We start from the raw sequence: 16,302 nt of genomic DNA on the forward strand, positions 1-16,302 counted from the left end.
GATCTAATTCCATCATCACGAACGGTGTGGACACGATCAACTGTTTCCTAAGTCTAATTCAGTTATTACGAACGGTACTGACACGACAAAAAGATCTAATTCTATCATCACGAACGGTGTAGACACGATCATCTTCCAAAGTCTAATTCAGTTACTACGAACAGTGCTGACACGACCAACTCTCCAAAAACCTAATTCATCTACTACTTCTCAAACACTTCAGTCTCGACATCTGGATGGCATCTTTAAGCCCATCTCCAACAAATATTCCTCAATACAAAAAAAATTCAGCCTAACGCACGGCATTCCAGACATCTACGGATGCAATTTGGATTAGTCTAACGCACGACTCATCCATCAACCTGACGCACGGTCTTCCAGACATCTGAGGATGCAATTGAGAATAGTCTAACGCACGATTTATTCTTCGACCTAACGCACGGCCTTCCAGACATATGAGGATGCAATTTGGATTAGTCTAACGCACGACTTATCCCTCGACCTAACGCACGGTTTTCCAGACATCTGAGGATGCAATTGAGAATAGTCTAACGCACGATTTATTCTTCGACCTAACGCACGGTTTTCTAGACATCATCTGCTGATGCAAACTAAATTCAGACTAACGCATGACTCAATCTATTCTCCAGAAATGATCTAATGTACAACGTATTCTGGTTCTCAATTATATCAAGTCTGATGGGATCTTCAAGCCCATCTCAATCATACATCTTCTCCAAACACCTGGATGGCATCTTCAAGCCCATCTCCGACAAAAGTCCCTACTTCAGCTAGGGCAAATTTCTTGGTATTCTAGTGTTCAATCATCTTCCACCTTCAGATACCGACTGGCATACAAACCACTCTACATCTTCAGGTTTAAGATAATTGAACAGGGGCAGCTGTCATACCCCAAAATTTGCCCATACAATTTCTCTTATACAAATTCAAATCAATACACAAAGCTTCAAGACACACTCTCCTAAGCAAAGATCAGAAAATTAGGGTTTGGCTTATTCAAAGGAGAATCAAATGAATCAATGGCTCAATATATCTCACATCATCTCCATGACAAATATCAAGTCTTATCTCAAAAGATTGGTCACTCAATTGTTCAAAAAGTCAACAGTCGACTAGGTTAACCTAAAAGTCAACTGTGGTCAAAGTAAAGTCAAAACTTCCGATTTTTGGTCAACAACCTCATTATGAAGTGTCATTCATCATTTGATCAAGGATCGATCATGATTCATCAAGGAAAGTTCGGAAATCAACAAAACCTAAAGTTTCCAAATTAGGGTTTTTTGACATAAAAGTCAACTGAACTTTGACCAGCCATAACTCCTACATGGAACATCAGAAATTTTCCATCCAAAACTCAATTTGAAGGAAATTGAATTCTTTACAATTTTGTCTCTCACATGCCAAGTCTAAAAATGCTTCATGTGGGAGATATGGATCAAAACATTATAGGTCCCTTTCAAAAGTCTACCAAAAGTCATTTGTTTCAAAAGAGCATACAAGGAGAATGAAAAATTATTTTGACATGAGACAAAAAACATTGGTTAGAGGACTCTTCATGGTTTCTAAAGAGTTCAAGAACTTTGAAAAATGTTGAAGTATGAGGAAATGGCAAGGTGTACAAGTTCACCCATTTTCAAGGGCGTGTATGAAGAGAAAAGGTCCAAAATTCCAAATATTTTCAAATGAGCCTATTTTCTTTTCATCCAATCTTCATTTTAAGACCATCCACGACCCATAGACCATTCCCATCATTTTTAGTATTCATTATTTATTTTAATTTGAATTTAAATCATTTAAATTCAATTTAAATTGAATAAAATGCTAGAAATAGTCAAAGATTATATTTGGTCCCAAATTTGATTCAATATATCATCAATAATCAAGGCAAATCAAGTGATTTTCGTTCTAGGAAAAATTGGAAATATTTGATACCAATTTGGCAAGTTTTCATGCAAAAAATCAATCAAATTTTCTTTGGATTCTTTTTCAATCAAATATTTGATTTTCTCCAAACTTCTAACCCTAAATTCAATCACTATATATTCCTCTATAACTCAGCCATTGAGGACACGTTTTTGCAGCCAAGGGAACAAGGATTCAAAGCTTCCAAAAGTCTCAAAAAACTAGGGCACACGAAAATTCTTTGATCCAGCCACTTTCAAGGTCTTCCATTCATCCAATTTGATTCCTCAGGTAACATATGTCCAATATATCAAGTTTATAGTATGCAAGAGTGTGTGGTATTCGTGTTCCATGTCTTGAGTAACTATGGTGTTTTCTTAAATTTTGTTTTTCATTATTCATCATGTTTCAATGCAATTTGATGGTTTCTTTGAGTTTGTGGAATGATTTAGAGAAGGTCCGCGCCATTAAATCGAAGCTTTGGCGTAAGGACACCAAGTTGCCATAGTTAGGGCTCAAAGAAGTTCATGTTTGGCTTCGTATCTATAGCCCGTTTTAAGTCAAACTGATACCACCAATCGATTCAGGATGTCCTAATTAGTGGAGACAGGCCAGTAGTCTTCTTGTTTCGCTCGTTTTGCAGGTCTCTAAAGCATGGTCATGGATGAACACGAAGCTGGGGAAAATCCGTAGGAAAAAGCATAGGAGTTTCCGCAGGAAATTCCGTAGGTGCCATTAAGGAAGATGATGAACAGTGTTCACAGTCCATGGACCACACGCGTGGATGATTCATGCATTTCGATTCGCTGGTCAAAGTCACTCTTCTCTCTCTCCACTTGACTTGTCACGCGTGGAAACAAGGGCCCCACTTTGACTCTGGTTTTTTGACTCTTTCCCAATTATTCCAGTTTTCTTATATAAATTATTGGGTTTAAATTATAACGAATTGAAGAGCGCAGCATGCATGGCAAGGATGTCACTTGGTAATTGAGCGAACCTGGGTTCGAATCCCCCCAGGGTATGCTATTTTTTTAAGGATTTATTTTCAGATCTGATGCAAGCCACCAGCGCAGCGCACCATATTCTCTCACACTCTCAGCCCTTGGATCAACATGAAGTGAGATCCAACGTCCCAAATCATGGAGCTCCACCATGGACACTCAGAGACTGGATGCACAGGATTCAGAGCTAAGTTCCTCTAACTCTATTTTTATTTTTATTTTTATTCATTATTTATTGCATAAATCATCCTTTTATTTTCCTTTCTATTTTAATATGCTTATTAAAACCATTTAAAGTTTTTTTTGGTAAATAATATTTTCATGACCTTTATATTTATTTAATCGAACTTTCGTTTTTTTATTATTAATTTATTCACTTTTTATATTTAAACCAATTGTTTTAAATCTTGATTTTAATTATTGCTTTCCATCATGACCACTAATCACTGTTAGGTAGATGTTGTTCATTGACTTAGTGTTTTTTTCTCATAAAACCTCATTCCCTAAAAAGTCAGGGTTTACCCTGAATGTTTTTAAAAACCTTTGCTCTTTTTCAAAACCTCATTTATTTCTTATCAATCCTTTTATTTGCCACAAAAAGTTTTCTACCTTTCTTTTTTTTTCATTTTTCAGGGTTGATCAAGATCCTCCGATTACGCGCCACGCCTTTCACAAAGCTAAGTCCCGATTCAACTTTCTTATTTATTTATTTTTCCTTTTCTTTTTATATTTAATACAATATGATTTTTGCCTTTTAATTTTTTTAATTATTTATTTTGCCTTGCTAATTTAAAAGAACTGTCCATACACTCACCCCTATTGTTTTTCTCAGATAATCAAAGTCAATCGAAGATTCGAGGAAGGTTGAGGCATTCAAGAATTTTTATGCTTATTATCGTGCCCTATTATTTTTTTGCCTTTTAATTCCCCCATCCCCGCAGGTGTTTATTGTAATAGCGTAGGAATTTATTTTCTGCCTTTAATTTCTGCAATTTTAAACTGCGTGGTTAGTAATCTTAGGGAGTGCAAGCCTTTAACAGGAGTAGGATAACTAATTACAAGATAACAATATCTGAATTAACCACGTGATTGTTGCACCCACACACCTTTAGGGTAATCCCTCTTGTTGCCTTTGTTGCCTGTTGCCTTATAAACCTGTTGCCTCTAATGTACTAAATAGTCAAGTCCCTCGATTCCGAGGATACCTAAAGCAAAATAAATGTTGCCCTCGTTTCATTATCATTATCAATTTTGTCCCTCGAAGCTGCCTCGGTAAAAAACATGATGATTGTCCCAATTACTAAGGTATCCTCGCATGATGCCTTAAATGACTATTATATCCTTCCCTTAGACTACCTGCCCTCTTTATGGCAAGGGACAGTCTTATGGCGAATGATAACTCGATGACCCTTCAACATCCAATTGAAAGACTTCCTACCCTCTCATGGTATGGATAGACCCTTTCACCCGAAAAGCTAAAAGAACGATTTTTCAAACTTAGGGTAGTTGCTATTAATTGCTTGCTCTATTTCAAATTCAAAAATCAAATTCAAACTCCTTTTCCACTAATTTTCAAGTACTTTTCAAAAGACTACGCTTATTTACAAGCTAAAGTTCTTCTTCAAAGTTTTTACTTTTCACACCTCATTTTCAAACATTTCAAACAATACAGAAGCAAGCTAAGCAATTAAGAGCCCATGGATAACCATGGATGCAAAGGGTGCCTTACACCTTCCCTTTGCATAATTACCCCCCGAACTCAAAATCTTTTTAAAAGGTCTTTTTCTGTTCTTTTAGCCTTTCCTAAAATGGGATAAAATAAAAGTCGGTGGCGACTCTTGCTTAACCGCAACATTTCGAATAAAAAAGTCAGTTCACCGTATTACACCATAAAATATGAGGTTTCCTCCGTAAATTCAGAAAATAAGTCAAGCTTTACCGCCATGTCAACCAACCCACTAAGACCTTCCACTATAAGAAGAAAGAGAAAAGGGGCTAAAAGGTCATATTGCCTTAACTCCCTTTGACTACTAATTTCTTACGTCTGATAACCATTAACCAGAACAACAAGGTTACCACAAAACATGCAAGCTCTCGTTCAGGCTCTCCATCTAGAATCAAAACCAAATCTATACTCAGGAAAATCTCTCCTTAAGAAGAGTTGATTATATGGGAGAGATCAGTTTATCCATAACTTAAGCTAACCTTCACACTCACACTTTTGCTACAAACTTATACATAAACCTCAATAGAGAGATAGATTTGAAATCCACTGTTTCAGATAATGATGCAACCTTAAGGATCAAGGTCACAAAGTATGAGGGTAAACTACTAGAAAGAGTAGTTAAAGTAAAGAGTTGATCAAACATCAAACATATATACTCCATGAAGAGATATTAGAACTTTTATTACTATCACACGAGATCACCCTATCAATCTCAATGATATGAAAAGGAGAGGAAATGCCAATAACTTCCTATGCAAGCAACATCTAGAACACAACTCTGTCTAATAGAGGACAATTAACTAAAAATTCCTATAAGTGTTGAGTAAAAAAACCTCTAACACCTCATATCTGGTCTCTATCACGCCTCCAACTCAACAATCACCCACCTTAAGTGCCACAATAATACTCATCATACTCTATCTAACTGTAAATGTAATTATGAAAATTTCAAAATTGACATCACCTTCCTTATACCTAAACTTAGACCTTTGAAACATTTGAGAATTTTTAATTCTAAGGAAAAACAAAACTATAGCAGCCCTCTACCTCTCAATGTGAACTTGTGAACTTGGTAACAACACTTAAGCAACCAAAAATAAGCCAACAAAATTACTTATATTGTCATTATCTCAATTTTAAAACATAATGGAAAATATTAATATTTATTTATTTCTATAGATCCACACCTCAAATTTTGTCAAATAAGTATACAAACTACACCCATAAATATGCACAATTTTTTCCCATATAAAACCCACTAGTAAAAAAAACAAGAAAACTATAAACGCGTCTATAAAATTTCCTCTCTACACTTGAAGAAGAAGACAGTGTTTGAGAGAGAAACAAAATCTCTGTTAATTTTCACACATGAATTTTCAGATTCGGAGTTTGATTCAGTAAGTGTTGCTTCTTCTGAATCAACCAAACCATCACACTCTCCGATTCACAAAAACAACAAAACATGGTAAATCCTCGTTTTCCTCGCACCAGGATCCGACCCTTCAGCTCCCCCTTCATACTCATCGCTCTCTGCATTTTCATCACTCTCTCGTTTCTCTTTACTGCTCATTCTTATTCCTCTCATCAACAACACAACTTGGTAAGCTTTTTGTTTTCACTTTCTGAATTTTGTAACACCCCTTTTTGTGATTGTGATTTTTTTGTGGTAAAGTTTGTTAATTTTTGTCTTTTTTTGTTTCTGGGTTTGTTTGATTTGAGGAAAAAAATTGTGGGGTTGGGTTGGTTTTGGATCTTACTATCTAGGTTCATGTGGGTTGGGATCTGATTCTTTCTGGAATCATTTAGGGTTTGATGGAACTTTTGTTTTTTTCCTGGGAAAGTAAGTGTAGAGATTTGATGGAGCTAGGTTAATTTTTTGTTGTAATTTTATGATATAGTTTATCTAGGAAAGGAAAGAGATTTGATTTGATTTGATTTGATTTGATGAAAGGGTGTTAATCTGTTGTTATGGTTTTGTTGTATTAGGATTCTGATGGTGGTTCTGTACATGGATTTGAATCGATAAGGAGATCCGTTTTAGCGTTGAAAACGGATCCCCTTAAGCCTCGGTTGGATCAGATCCGTAAACAAGCCGATGATCATAAGTCTTTGGCTCTTACGTATGCTTCTTATGCACGAAAGCTCAAGCTTGAGAGTTCGAAGCTCGTTAGGATTTTCGCGGAACTATCGCGGAATTTCTCGGATTTGATGAGCAAGCCTCAATACAGGACTCTTTTCAGTAATGATGCGATCCCGGTTGATGAAGCGGTAGTTCGTCAATTGGAGAAGGAAGTGAAGGAGAGGATTAAAACCACGCGCCAGGTGATTGGTGAAGCCAAGGAGTCATTTGATAACCAACTGAAGATTCAGAAGTTGAAGGATACTATTTTTGCTGTTAACGAGCAGTTGACGAAATCGAAGAAGCAGGGTGCTTTCTCGAGTTTGATTGCTGCTAAGTCCATTCCGAAGAGTTTGCATTGTCTAACAATGAGGCTGATGGAAGAGCGGATTGCTCATCCGGAGAAGTATACGGATGAAGGGAAGCCTACACCTCCTGAAGTTGAAGATCCTAGTCTTTACCACTACGCTTTGTTCTCGGACAACGTTGTAGCTGCGTCTGTTGTGGTTAATTCAGCAACAAAGAACGCAAAGGAGCCGTGGAAACACGTGTTTCATGTTGTAACCGACAAGATGAATCTTGGTGCCATGCAAGTGATGTTCAAGTTAAAAGATTACAACGGTGCGCATGTTGAAGTTAAGGCAGTAGAGGATTACAAATTCCTGAACTCTTCTTATGTGCCGGTCCTTCGACAGCTTGAGTCTGCTAACCTACAAAGATTTTACTTTGAGAACAAGCTTGAGAATGCTACAAAGGACACAACAAATATGAAGTTCAGGAATCCAAAATATTTGTCGATATTGAACCATTTGAGATTCTACTTACCGGAAATGTATCCGAAGTTGCATAAAGTTTTGTTTTTGGATGATGACATAGTAGTTCAGAAGGACCTTACCGGTTTATGGAAGATTGACATGGATGGCAAGGTGAATGGAGCTGTAGAAACATGTTTTGGCTCATTTCATCGATATGCACAGTACATGAATTTCTCGCATCCTTTGATCAAAGCTCGTTTTAATCCAAAGACTTGTGCTTGGGCTTATGGAATGAATTTCTTCGATTTGGATGCTTGGAGAAGGGAAAAATGCACAGAAGAGTATCATTACTGGCAGAATCTGGTAACACTTTTAAGCTCTTATTTCATTTTCTACAATTTCAAATAAAAATCTATATTACGTATTCATGTAGTATAACATGATATGTTCATACTGCTGCAGAACGAGAACCGAACGCTATGGAAATTAGGGACATTGCCACCAGGTCTAATCACATACTACTCAACGACAAAGCCGCTGGATAAATCATGGCATGTTTTGGGACTTGGTTATAACCCAAGCATCAGCATGGACGAAATTAACAACGCAGCTGTGGTGCATTTCAATGGTAACATGAAACCATGGCTTGATATTGCAATGACTCAATTCAAACCACTTTGGTCTAAGTATGTCGATTACGAGTTAGACTTTGTTCAGTCCTGCAATTTTGGTATCTAAAAATGGTCAAGTTTCTTCGCACTTGATGGTGATGACGTGTCATGTACTCGCCGCAGCTGTTATTTTATGGTTATATATATTGCCTATACATTTAGCTGAGTTTCTAGTTTTGCAAGAAAATTGTTTCTCTAATTGTAAAATACTTTAGTATAGTAATTAGAACATGTTTTCCTCTTATTTATTGATATCATAATGTGTAAGCAATAATTGTTATGTTGAAGTTGTCATTGATGTTACATTACTTACTTAATTTGAAGTTGTTTTGTACCTTCCAAAGTTGGCTTCAGCTGTTTCTTTCTCTCTTCTTTAAGGTTTTTAGGTAGAGAAGCTTATAGTGCATTATAACTAATTATTTTATATTATGTTGAATTGAGTGTGTGTGGTAAGAAAGCAGATAATTTATTTGTTTTGGATAGTAGAAGAGATTGTTGACTAATTCAGCTCAGCATGGATAGTTATACTCTAACATTGTAATGAACTCACTACCACTAGAAAATTAATATAGTTCCCACTAGAAAATTTAATTGCATTTAATTAACTTATTTAATAATTAATATAAAAATAGGTTTTTATAAAAAAATTAATTGAAAAAAAAAACACATTATTATTATTATTAAAATCAAATCAATTAAATATTTTCTTAAGAATCAACTGCAGCTTATATATTAAACTTGCAATTTAAATATTACACTTGTATGAGAAAAAAATTATATTTTATGAAGTTGTATTGCGATTTAAATATTACACTTGTATGAGAGACAATAACATCTTATGAAATTGAATTGCGAAAAAAATTATTGCGAAAAAAATTATATTTTATGAAGTTGTATTGCGATTTAAATAGGAAATTTCTTTACCTACCTCCTAACTTTCTTAGTCACCTTTGGAAAAAAAAGGTGTTTTCGGAGATGCATTTCCGAAAACACCCCTTTTTTTGAGTTTTCGGAGATACATTTTCGAAAACACCCCTTTTTGGGAGAGGTGAATCAATACAATTAATAGGTATAAAATCAAGGTGAATCAATAAAATCAAGGTGAATCAAAATTTCCTAAACAATTTTAAAGTTAAAAATTATTTTACTAACTTATATAAATCAAAAACATTTTAATTTCATAAGTAAATTTTGAATTATATAGAGTTAAATATAAAATTTATGCATTAAATAAAATTAAGACAAAATCTTTTTTTAATTTTTTTAAACTAAATAAAAAATTATAACTCATTTTTAATTATGAATCAGAATAGAAATATATAAATATATAATCATAATTATTAATTTTGTAAGTGAAATATATAAATATATAATAATTATTATAAATTAAAACTCTCATTTTTTTAATTTTTATAATTATTATATAAATATATTTATAATTAATATATAATAATTATTATATAAATATATAAATATATAATAATTTTTATAAATATATAATAATTATTACAACTATTATATAAATATATAAATTAAAACACTCATTTTTTTTAATTTTTTTTGTAAATATATAATAATTATTATAAATATATAAATATATAAATAAAAAATTATAACTCATTTTGTAAGTGAAATTATTTTAATTTTTTAATTAAAATTATTTTAAATTTTAAAATATGAATCAGAATATAAATATATAATAATTATTATTCATAACTCACAAATTATATCAAAATATATAATTATTATTATTCATTACTCATAAATTATATCAAATTTATGATATGTGAATTAATTAATATCCTAAAATTAATTTTTGGGATTTTTTTTTTTCAGAGATGTATCTCCGAATTAATCAAAATCCTAATTTTTGGGATTTTTTCGGAAATGCACTTCCGAAGTCTAGAAAAATTTAGAAAAAAAAATATTTCGGAAATGCATTTTCGAAGCGGGGGTAAAATGGGATTTTCGCTGGGAGTGACCCCATAGGGAGGTGGGTAAAGAAAAAACCTTTAAATATTACACTTGTATGAGAGACAATAACATCTTATGAAATTGAATTGCCTGTACTTTTGAATTTACACTTGTAGGAGAGAAAACTAGTATTTTAAGAAGTTGTATTTAACTTGTATGAGAGGAAAATAGTATCTCATGAAATTGTATTGCATGTACTTCTAAATTACACTTGTATGAGAAAAAAATAGTATCTTATGAAGTTGTATTATCGCTTAGATATTACACTTGTATGAGAGGAAACTAGTATCTTATGAAGTTGTATTTCCTGTATTTTTTAATATTTCTACGAGAGAGGAAAATAGTATCTTATGAAGTTGTATTGACTGTACTTCTGAATTACACTTGTATGAGATAAAAATAGTATCTTATGAAATTGTATTGTCGGTTAAATATTACAATTGTATGAGAGAAAAATAGTATCTTATGAAGTTGTATTGGTTGTACTTCTGAATTGCACTTGTATGGGAGGAAAATAGTATCTTATCAAGTTGTATTGTCGTTTACATATTACAATTGTATGAGAGGAAAATAATATCTTATGAAGTTGTATTGTGTATTGTCTATACTTCTGAATTACACTTGTATGAGAGGAAAATAGTATCTTATGAAATTGTATTGTCGGTTAAATATTACAATTGTATGAGAGAAAAATAGTATCTTATGAAGTTGTATTGGTTGTACTTCTGAATTGCACTTGTATGGGAGGAAAATAGTATCTTATCAAGTTTAATTGTCGTTTACATATTACAATTGTATGAGAGGAAAATAATATCTTATGAAGTTGTATTGTGTATTGTCTATACTTCTGAATTACACTTGTATGAGAGGAAAATAGTATCTTATGAAATTGTATTGTCGGTTAAATATTACAATTGTATGAGAGAAAAATAGTATCTTATGAAGTTGTATTGGTTGTACTTCTGAATTGCACTTGTATGGGAGGAAAATAGTATCTTATCAAGTTGTATTGTCGTTTACATATTACAATTGTATGAGAGGAAAATAATATCTTATGAAGTTGTATTGTGTATTGTCTATACTTCTGAATTACACTTGTATGAGAGGAAAATAGTTTTTTATCAAGTTGTATTGTCATTTAAATATCACACTTGTATGAGAGAAAAATAGTATCTTATGAAGTTGTATTTCTATACTTCTGAATTACACTTGTATGAGAGGAAAATAATATCTCATAAAGTTTTATTGCCATTTAAATATTACACTTGTATGAGAAGAAAATAGTATCTTATGAAGTTTTATTGCTTGTACTTTTGAATAATGTTTTGATTGCTTTTTTTTTAATTTTTAGATTTGTTTATATCGATATTGAGTCTCCTTTCGATTGTGTACTTTAGGATTGAAATTTAAATTTGTTTTTACACATGCATAGATTAAACTGTTTGGTTGTAGTGTTAGCAAATAAGGTCATCCCCAACAATTTGAAAGTCATGTTCCAATTTGAGTACAAAAACAAGTTTTTTTTCCACTACACTAATTAGATTACATTACATATTAAGTTGAACAACTAATATTTATATATTAATTTTAGGTTTATATATCTAAAAATGATTCAAGTCATAACAATGTTATAATCTAAAAAATATTTGATTTTACAAAAATTAAGAATTCGGAAGTATGATTCGAATCACACACTTCCAAGGCTCGAATCAGAGCAACGCGAAATTTAGGAAAAGTTTTGTTGTGAATCTTGTTGTTAATTACGACAAAATTCAATATCAATTTGTGAGGTAAAGAAAAGTAGCAACCAACATAAATGGTCTACAGCAATAATAATTCGTACACAAATAATATAACAGAATAAGGCGAGAAAAAAATAAAGGTTTGTTTATCCAGTTTGATCAAACGGTCTACTCTGGGGGAGCAGCTCTCCGATTCACTTTACTCAGAAAGTTGTTACAAGAGATTACAAATGAGTTACAAGAAAATAGCCTTAACAGTTCCCAAAGAACAAACCTTATTTTCTACCCAAATGTTTCCCAACCTCTCCAACTCTCAATATAAGAATCCCTCAAACCCAAGGTGTTTAGAAGTATTTCCCAATCCCCTTAGATAACTCCAAAGGTTTCCCAAAAACATTTGCATTTTTAAGTTTTCTCTTCGAATTCCTTAAATCCTTATTCTCCCTTGTTGTTGTAAGCTCTAAGATTGTCTCAGTATAATAATAGAAGAGATACATATTTATAATAGCCAAAATCCAACAAATCCGTATCAAATCCCAAAAATATCTCCTTAATTGTTATAATAAAATATATTATTATAATCTTATAATATCTCTCAAATATTATAAATATCTTATAATATCTCTTATCCTATTATAAATATATATCTTATAATATCTTTTAGACTATTATAAATATATCTTATAATATCTTTTAGAATATTATAAATATTTTATAATATTTTTTTATATTAATTTATATGATCTCCAAATTAATATAAAATATTCTAACATTAATGAATGGATCAATAAACCAAACCGATCGAACACGATACCTTAAATCGCTCGAACTAGATTACTTTTCGGTTTTCTGAATTCTTGACAATCTTGAAATATGTTTTCTTTCTCTTCGTCAACAAAGGTTTTAAGGAATATTTCAACAATCTCCACCTTGACTTTAAACCGAGTTGATACCAATTTAACAATCATCAACATTGGTGCTCTCTACCAAGTTGAAACTCTAATCAATAACCTTGGTCAAATTCAAACAACCCTTGAATCTTGATCTCGCCACTTGCATCCACTTGTTTCCAATTACCCTTCTATTCTTATGTAATTTAACAAGCCTACAAGTATGATTTTTCAACCACCCTTGACTCTCCACTTGTTTTTAAATGCCTCCCTGAAGGTTTTTCTTCTTTTATTTTGCAGTCCTTCAGCCACATTAAAAACATAATATCCAAGGCTAGCATAACCTTCCCTTGGAGATGCTACAATAACCCTCCTTACCTTATCATGAGTCAAATGATAATCAGAGATCTCTGTAAGCGTTCTCTCACTACTAGTTGTATCCATAGTAGGAAACTCCACCTCAAACTGAGTTTTCTCCGTTATAGTTTCTACCATCGCGTCAGAAAAAGCCCAGAAAAATGGCTCATCGCGGGCGTTATAGATAGCATCGCGCGCGATGCAACTTTTTCAGCTCCATCACACACGGGACAGCGCGCGATGGTCAACGTAATTTTTCCAGAAACTTTGTTGTTTTTTCTTCCTTTTTCAGCCAATTTTCTCCAAGTCCTTATTCCTTCATACTTGGTCATTTTTGCATCATTCTTTGGCCTTTATTCATCAAATTTTCTCATCTTTGACTGGTTTTTCTCTGATTTTTCGACGAAATATATGCAATGACAGAGTGTCATCATAGTTGTTGTGGTTTGACATGAACAGCGTCTTGGGTGCATCAAGGGATCCATTTTAATCTAGTTGTACCCTGAGTAGGTCTCCGTGAAAATAGGTGGTTTAGGGTTTCGGGCGAATGAGGATAGGCGGTGATGTGAGGAAAGCTTATATTCTTGAGAACCTCGCATTCCCCGGTCCATTTAAAGTCCTTCTCCTTTTTCAGGGCTACGAAGAAAAGAAAGGCCTTTTCACCCGCACAGGAAAGGAGACAAGATAAAGCAGCAAGGCGAATTGTCAATTATTGAACTTCTTTGACATTGATGAGAATTCTCATATCGATGATAGCTTGACACTTATCTAAGTTTGCTTCAACGCCGCTCTTTGATTATAACAAACTGTGCTAAATAGACATGTTATTTAAACTTACATATTTAAACTTAAATTTGATATATTTTTCTTTATTTGCCTTGTTATATAAAAGTGATTTTAATCGCTATTATTATAGCAATTTCAGTTTCATGTTAAACCAATTCAATAAACGAGACCTAAAGATGTGAGATCTTAAGATATCGATGCACAAATAAGTCCATAGCCAGTACCGGAAAGGGAAAATGTTAATATGACCGACAACGGCTAGTTCACGGCGGTTTTACGGTCTCCTTGCTTTCTTCCGGCCACGATCCTGCTTCCCCCTCCTCTTTCTCTTCCTTCTTCATGGATTCTTCTCTTCTCTTCCCTGAAACTATTCTCCAACCTCCTTCTCCCTCAGGACCCACCCCTGTGATTAAACCCAAAGAGGTAGTCAAAACCTTTGCCAATGTTGTCTCTGACAACGTCTGCGATATTCCATTAAGCCAGTTTCCTCAAGCCTGCGTCAAGGGAGACAGGCTCGCCATAACGATTCCGGAAGAGGAATACAAACTCGGCGTCGAAGCGTGCAAACACCACCTACATGGTAGAATTGTTTGGTCGAAGGGATCTACTCCTCTCACTGTGGCGAATCTGAAAGTTAAACTCACGGCTCTTTGGCCCTCTATTGATAAGTGGGGCGTCACTTCTCTGGGTAAGGGTTTTTTCGAGTTTGCCTTTTCTTCCTTGGAAGATGTTCAAAGGGTAAGATTTGTGGGTGCCTGGAACTTGCCTCAAGGTATCCTTAAACTTTTCCCCTGGTCCAAAGACTTCACACCAGCAACCCTCAAACAAACTTCTGCTCAAGTTTGGATAAGGATCCACGGGCTCTCGCAAGAATATTGGAGACCTCGTATTATCTTTGCCATTGCTAGCAGTATTGGAACACCTATCTGCATCGACTCTGTCTCAAACAAATCTGCCTTTGAAAGACCGTTCGGTCACTTTGTTCGTGTTCTGGTGGATCTGGACATGATGAAGGAGTTGACATACAAGGTTCTTGTAGAGAGAGTTGGCTTTGCCTTCTTTGTGGATGTTGAGTATGAAAAGCTACCGGAATTCTGCAATTACTGTTCGTGCATTGGGCACTCGGTGGAGAAATGCAAACGTAAAGAGCTGCCAAAGGATCAAGGAAAGGAAGTTGATAACAGACATAAACCTGGAAAACAGGTGTTCGTTCCTAAAGATACACCTGCTGTGGAAAAACCTGGAGGGTGTGAGGCTGTTGTTTCTTCGCCTCTAGCTAATCCGATTGCAGGTCATGGGGAACACTCTCATTCTCTTAGTGAACCAAGAGTTGGGCTTGACCTGGGTGGGGATGAAAGCACCAGACTCATTCCTACTCAAGTTGATGATGGTAAATCCGATAGTGAATACGTGGATGCTACGCAATTAGTTGAGTTTGTCCCGGAGACTCAAATTGATCCAAGGCATAAAGCTCAAGTTACAAATTTTTTGGCTGATGCTTGGGACAATATGGCTGACCAGGAGAGGGACGATGACAATGGAGTGGACCTCTTCCAGGATAAAGACTTCCAACTGGTGTTCAACAAAAAGAGGAGGAATAAAAAAGCTATATCTTTAACCAACACTAGGCCAAGGTCTAGTCCCCAAAAACTGTCATTATGAATTGCCTCTTTTGGAATATAAGAGGTATTGCTAATAAAGCCTCTAGGCTTGCCCTGAAAAAGATGCTACTCAATAACTCTTTGGATTTCGTGTTTCTTGCTGAGCCTTGGATGCGTATTGAGAATTTCCCTCTTGGTTGGCTAGACAGGTTAGGCTTTAAGCTTTTTGCTGTTAATAAAAGGATTAATCTTTTACCTAATATTTGGTGTTTCTGCAAAACTCATCTTGATCCTACTATTGTTTTAATTGATGACCAACACATTGACTTCACTATTGACTCTCACACTATCACTTTAGGTTTTTCTGTTATTTATGCTTCCACTAGTTATATTAGCAGAAGGGCTCTTTGGAGTTCTTTGAACAATCTTCCCAAGCATGTTCCTTGGACCTTTGTGGGTGACTTTAATGCCATTGTGAGTGCTTCTGAATATAGAGGCAGTCATCAACCGGCCCGTATTCCCATGGAAGAATTCCTTAATTGGTCTGATTCCAATAACCACATCCATTTACCGACGCTTGGTAACTCCCTCACTTGGTGTAATGGGAGAAAGGGTAGGCAGAGAACCGAAAAAAGACTGGATAGGTCTATTTGCAACCTGGCTATGATTAATACTTGTAATGCTGTAGAGTGTCACACCTTAGTTAAGGCTAAGTCGGATCATTATCCCATTTTGGTTTCTATTAGGCTGGATTCCT

The 16,302-nt window shown here is 34.4% G+C and overlaps 1 protein-coding gene across 1 annotated transcript; it reads left to right on the forward strand.

Annotated features, from left to right (window-relative positions):
• The first annotated feature begins 5,886 nt into the window (after positions 1 to 5,886).
• LOC131641830 (galacturonosyltransferase 8-like) lies at positions 5,887 to 8,538 on the forward strand. The gene is made up of 3 exons (XM_058912133.1): positions 5,887 to 6,250; positions 6,637 to 7,887; positions 7,987 to 8,538. The coding sequence occupies exons 1-3, from the start codon at positions 6,113 to 6,115 to the stop codon at positions 8,260 to 8,262; spliced, it is 1,665 nt and encodes a 554-aa protein (XP_058768116.1). The 5' UTR covers positions 5,887 to 6,112; the 3' UTR covers positions 8,263 to 8,538.
• Positions 8,539 to 16,302: the final 7,764 nt, after the last annotated feature.

The sequence above is a fragment of the Vicia villosa genome, unplaced genomic scaffold, assembly GCF_029867415.1.
Source record: "Vicia villosa cultivar HV-30 ecotype Madison, WI unplaced genomic scaffold, Vvil1.0 ctg.004150F_1_1, whole genome shotgun sequence".
Lineage (NCBI taxonomy): Eukaryota > Viridiplantae > Streptophyta > Magnoliopsida > Fabales > Fabaceae > Vicia > Vicia villosa.

Excerpts from the sequence above, each read along its gene's own strand:
- LOC131641830 (XM_058912133.1), top strand. The coding sequence starts at position 6,113 with ATGGTAAATCCTCGTTTTCCTCGCACCAGGATCCGACCCTTCAGCTCC. Across the intron at positions 6,251-6,636 it reads CTCATCAACAACACAACTTG|GATTCTGATGGTGGTTCTGT; the intron begins GTAAGCTTTTTG and ends TTGTTGTATTAG. Across the intron at positions 7,888-7,986 it reads ATCATTACTGGCAGAATCTG|AACGAGAACCGAACGCTATG; the intron begins GTAACACTTTTA and ends ATACTGCTGCAG.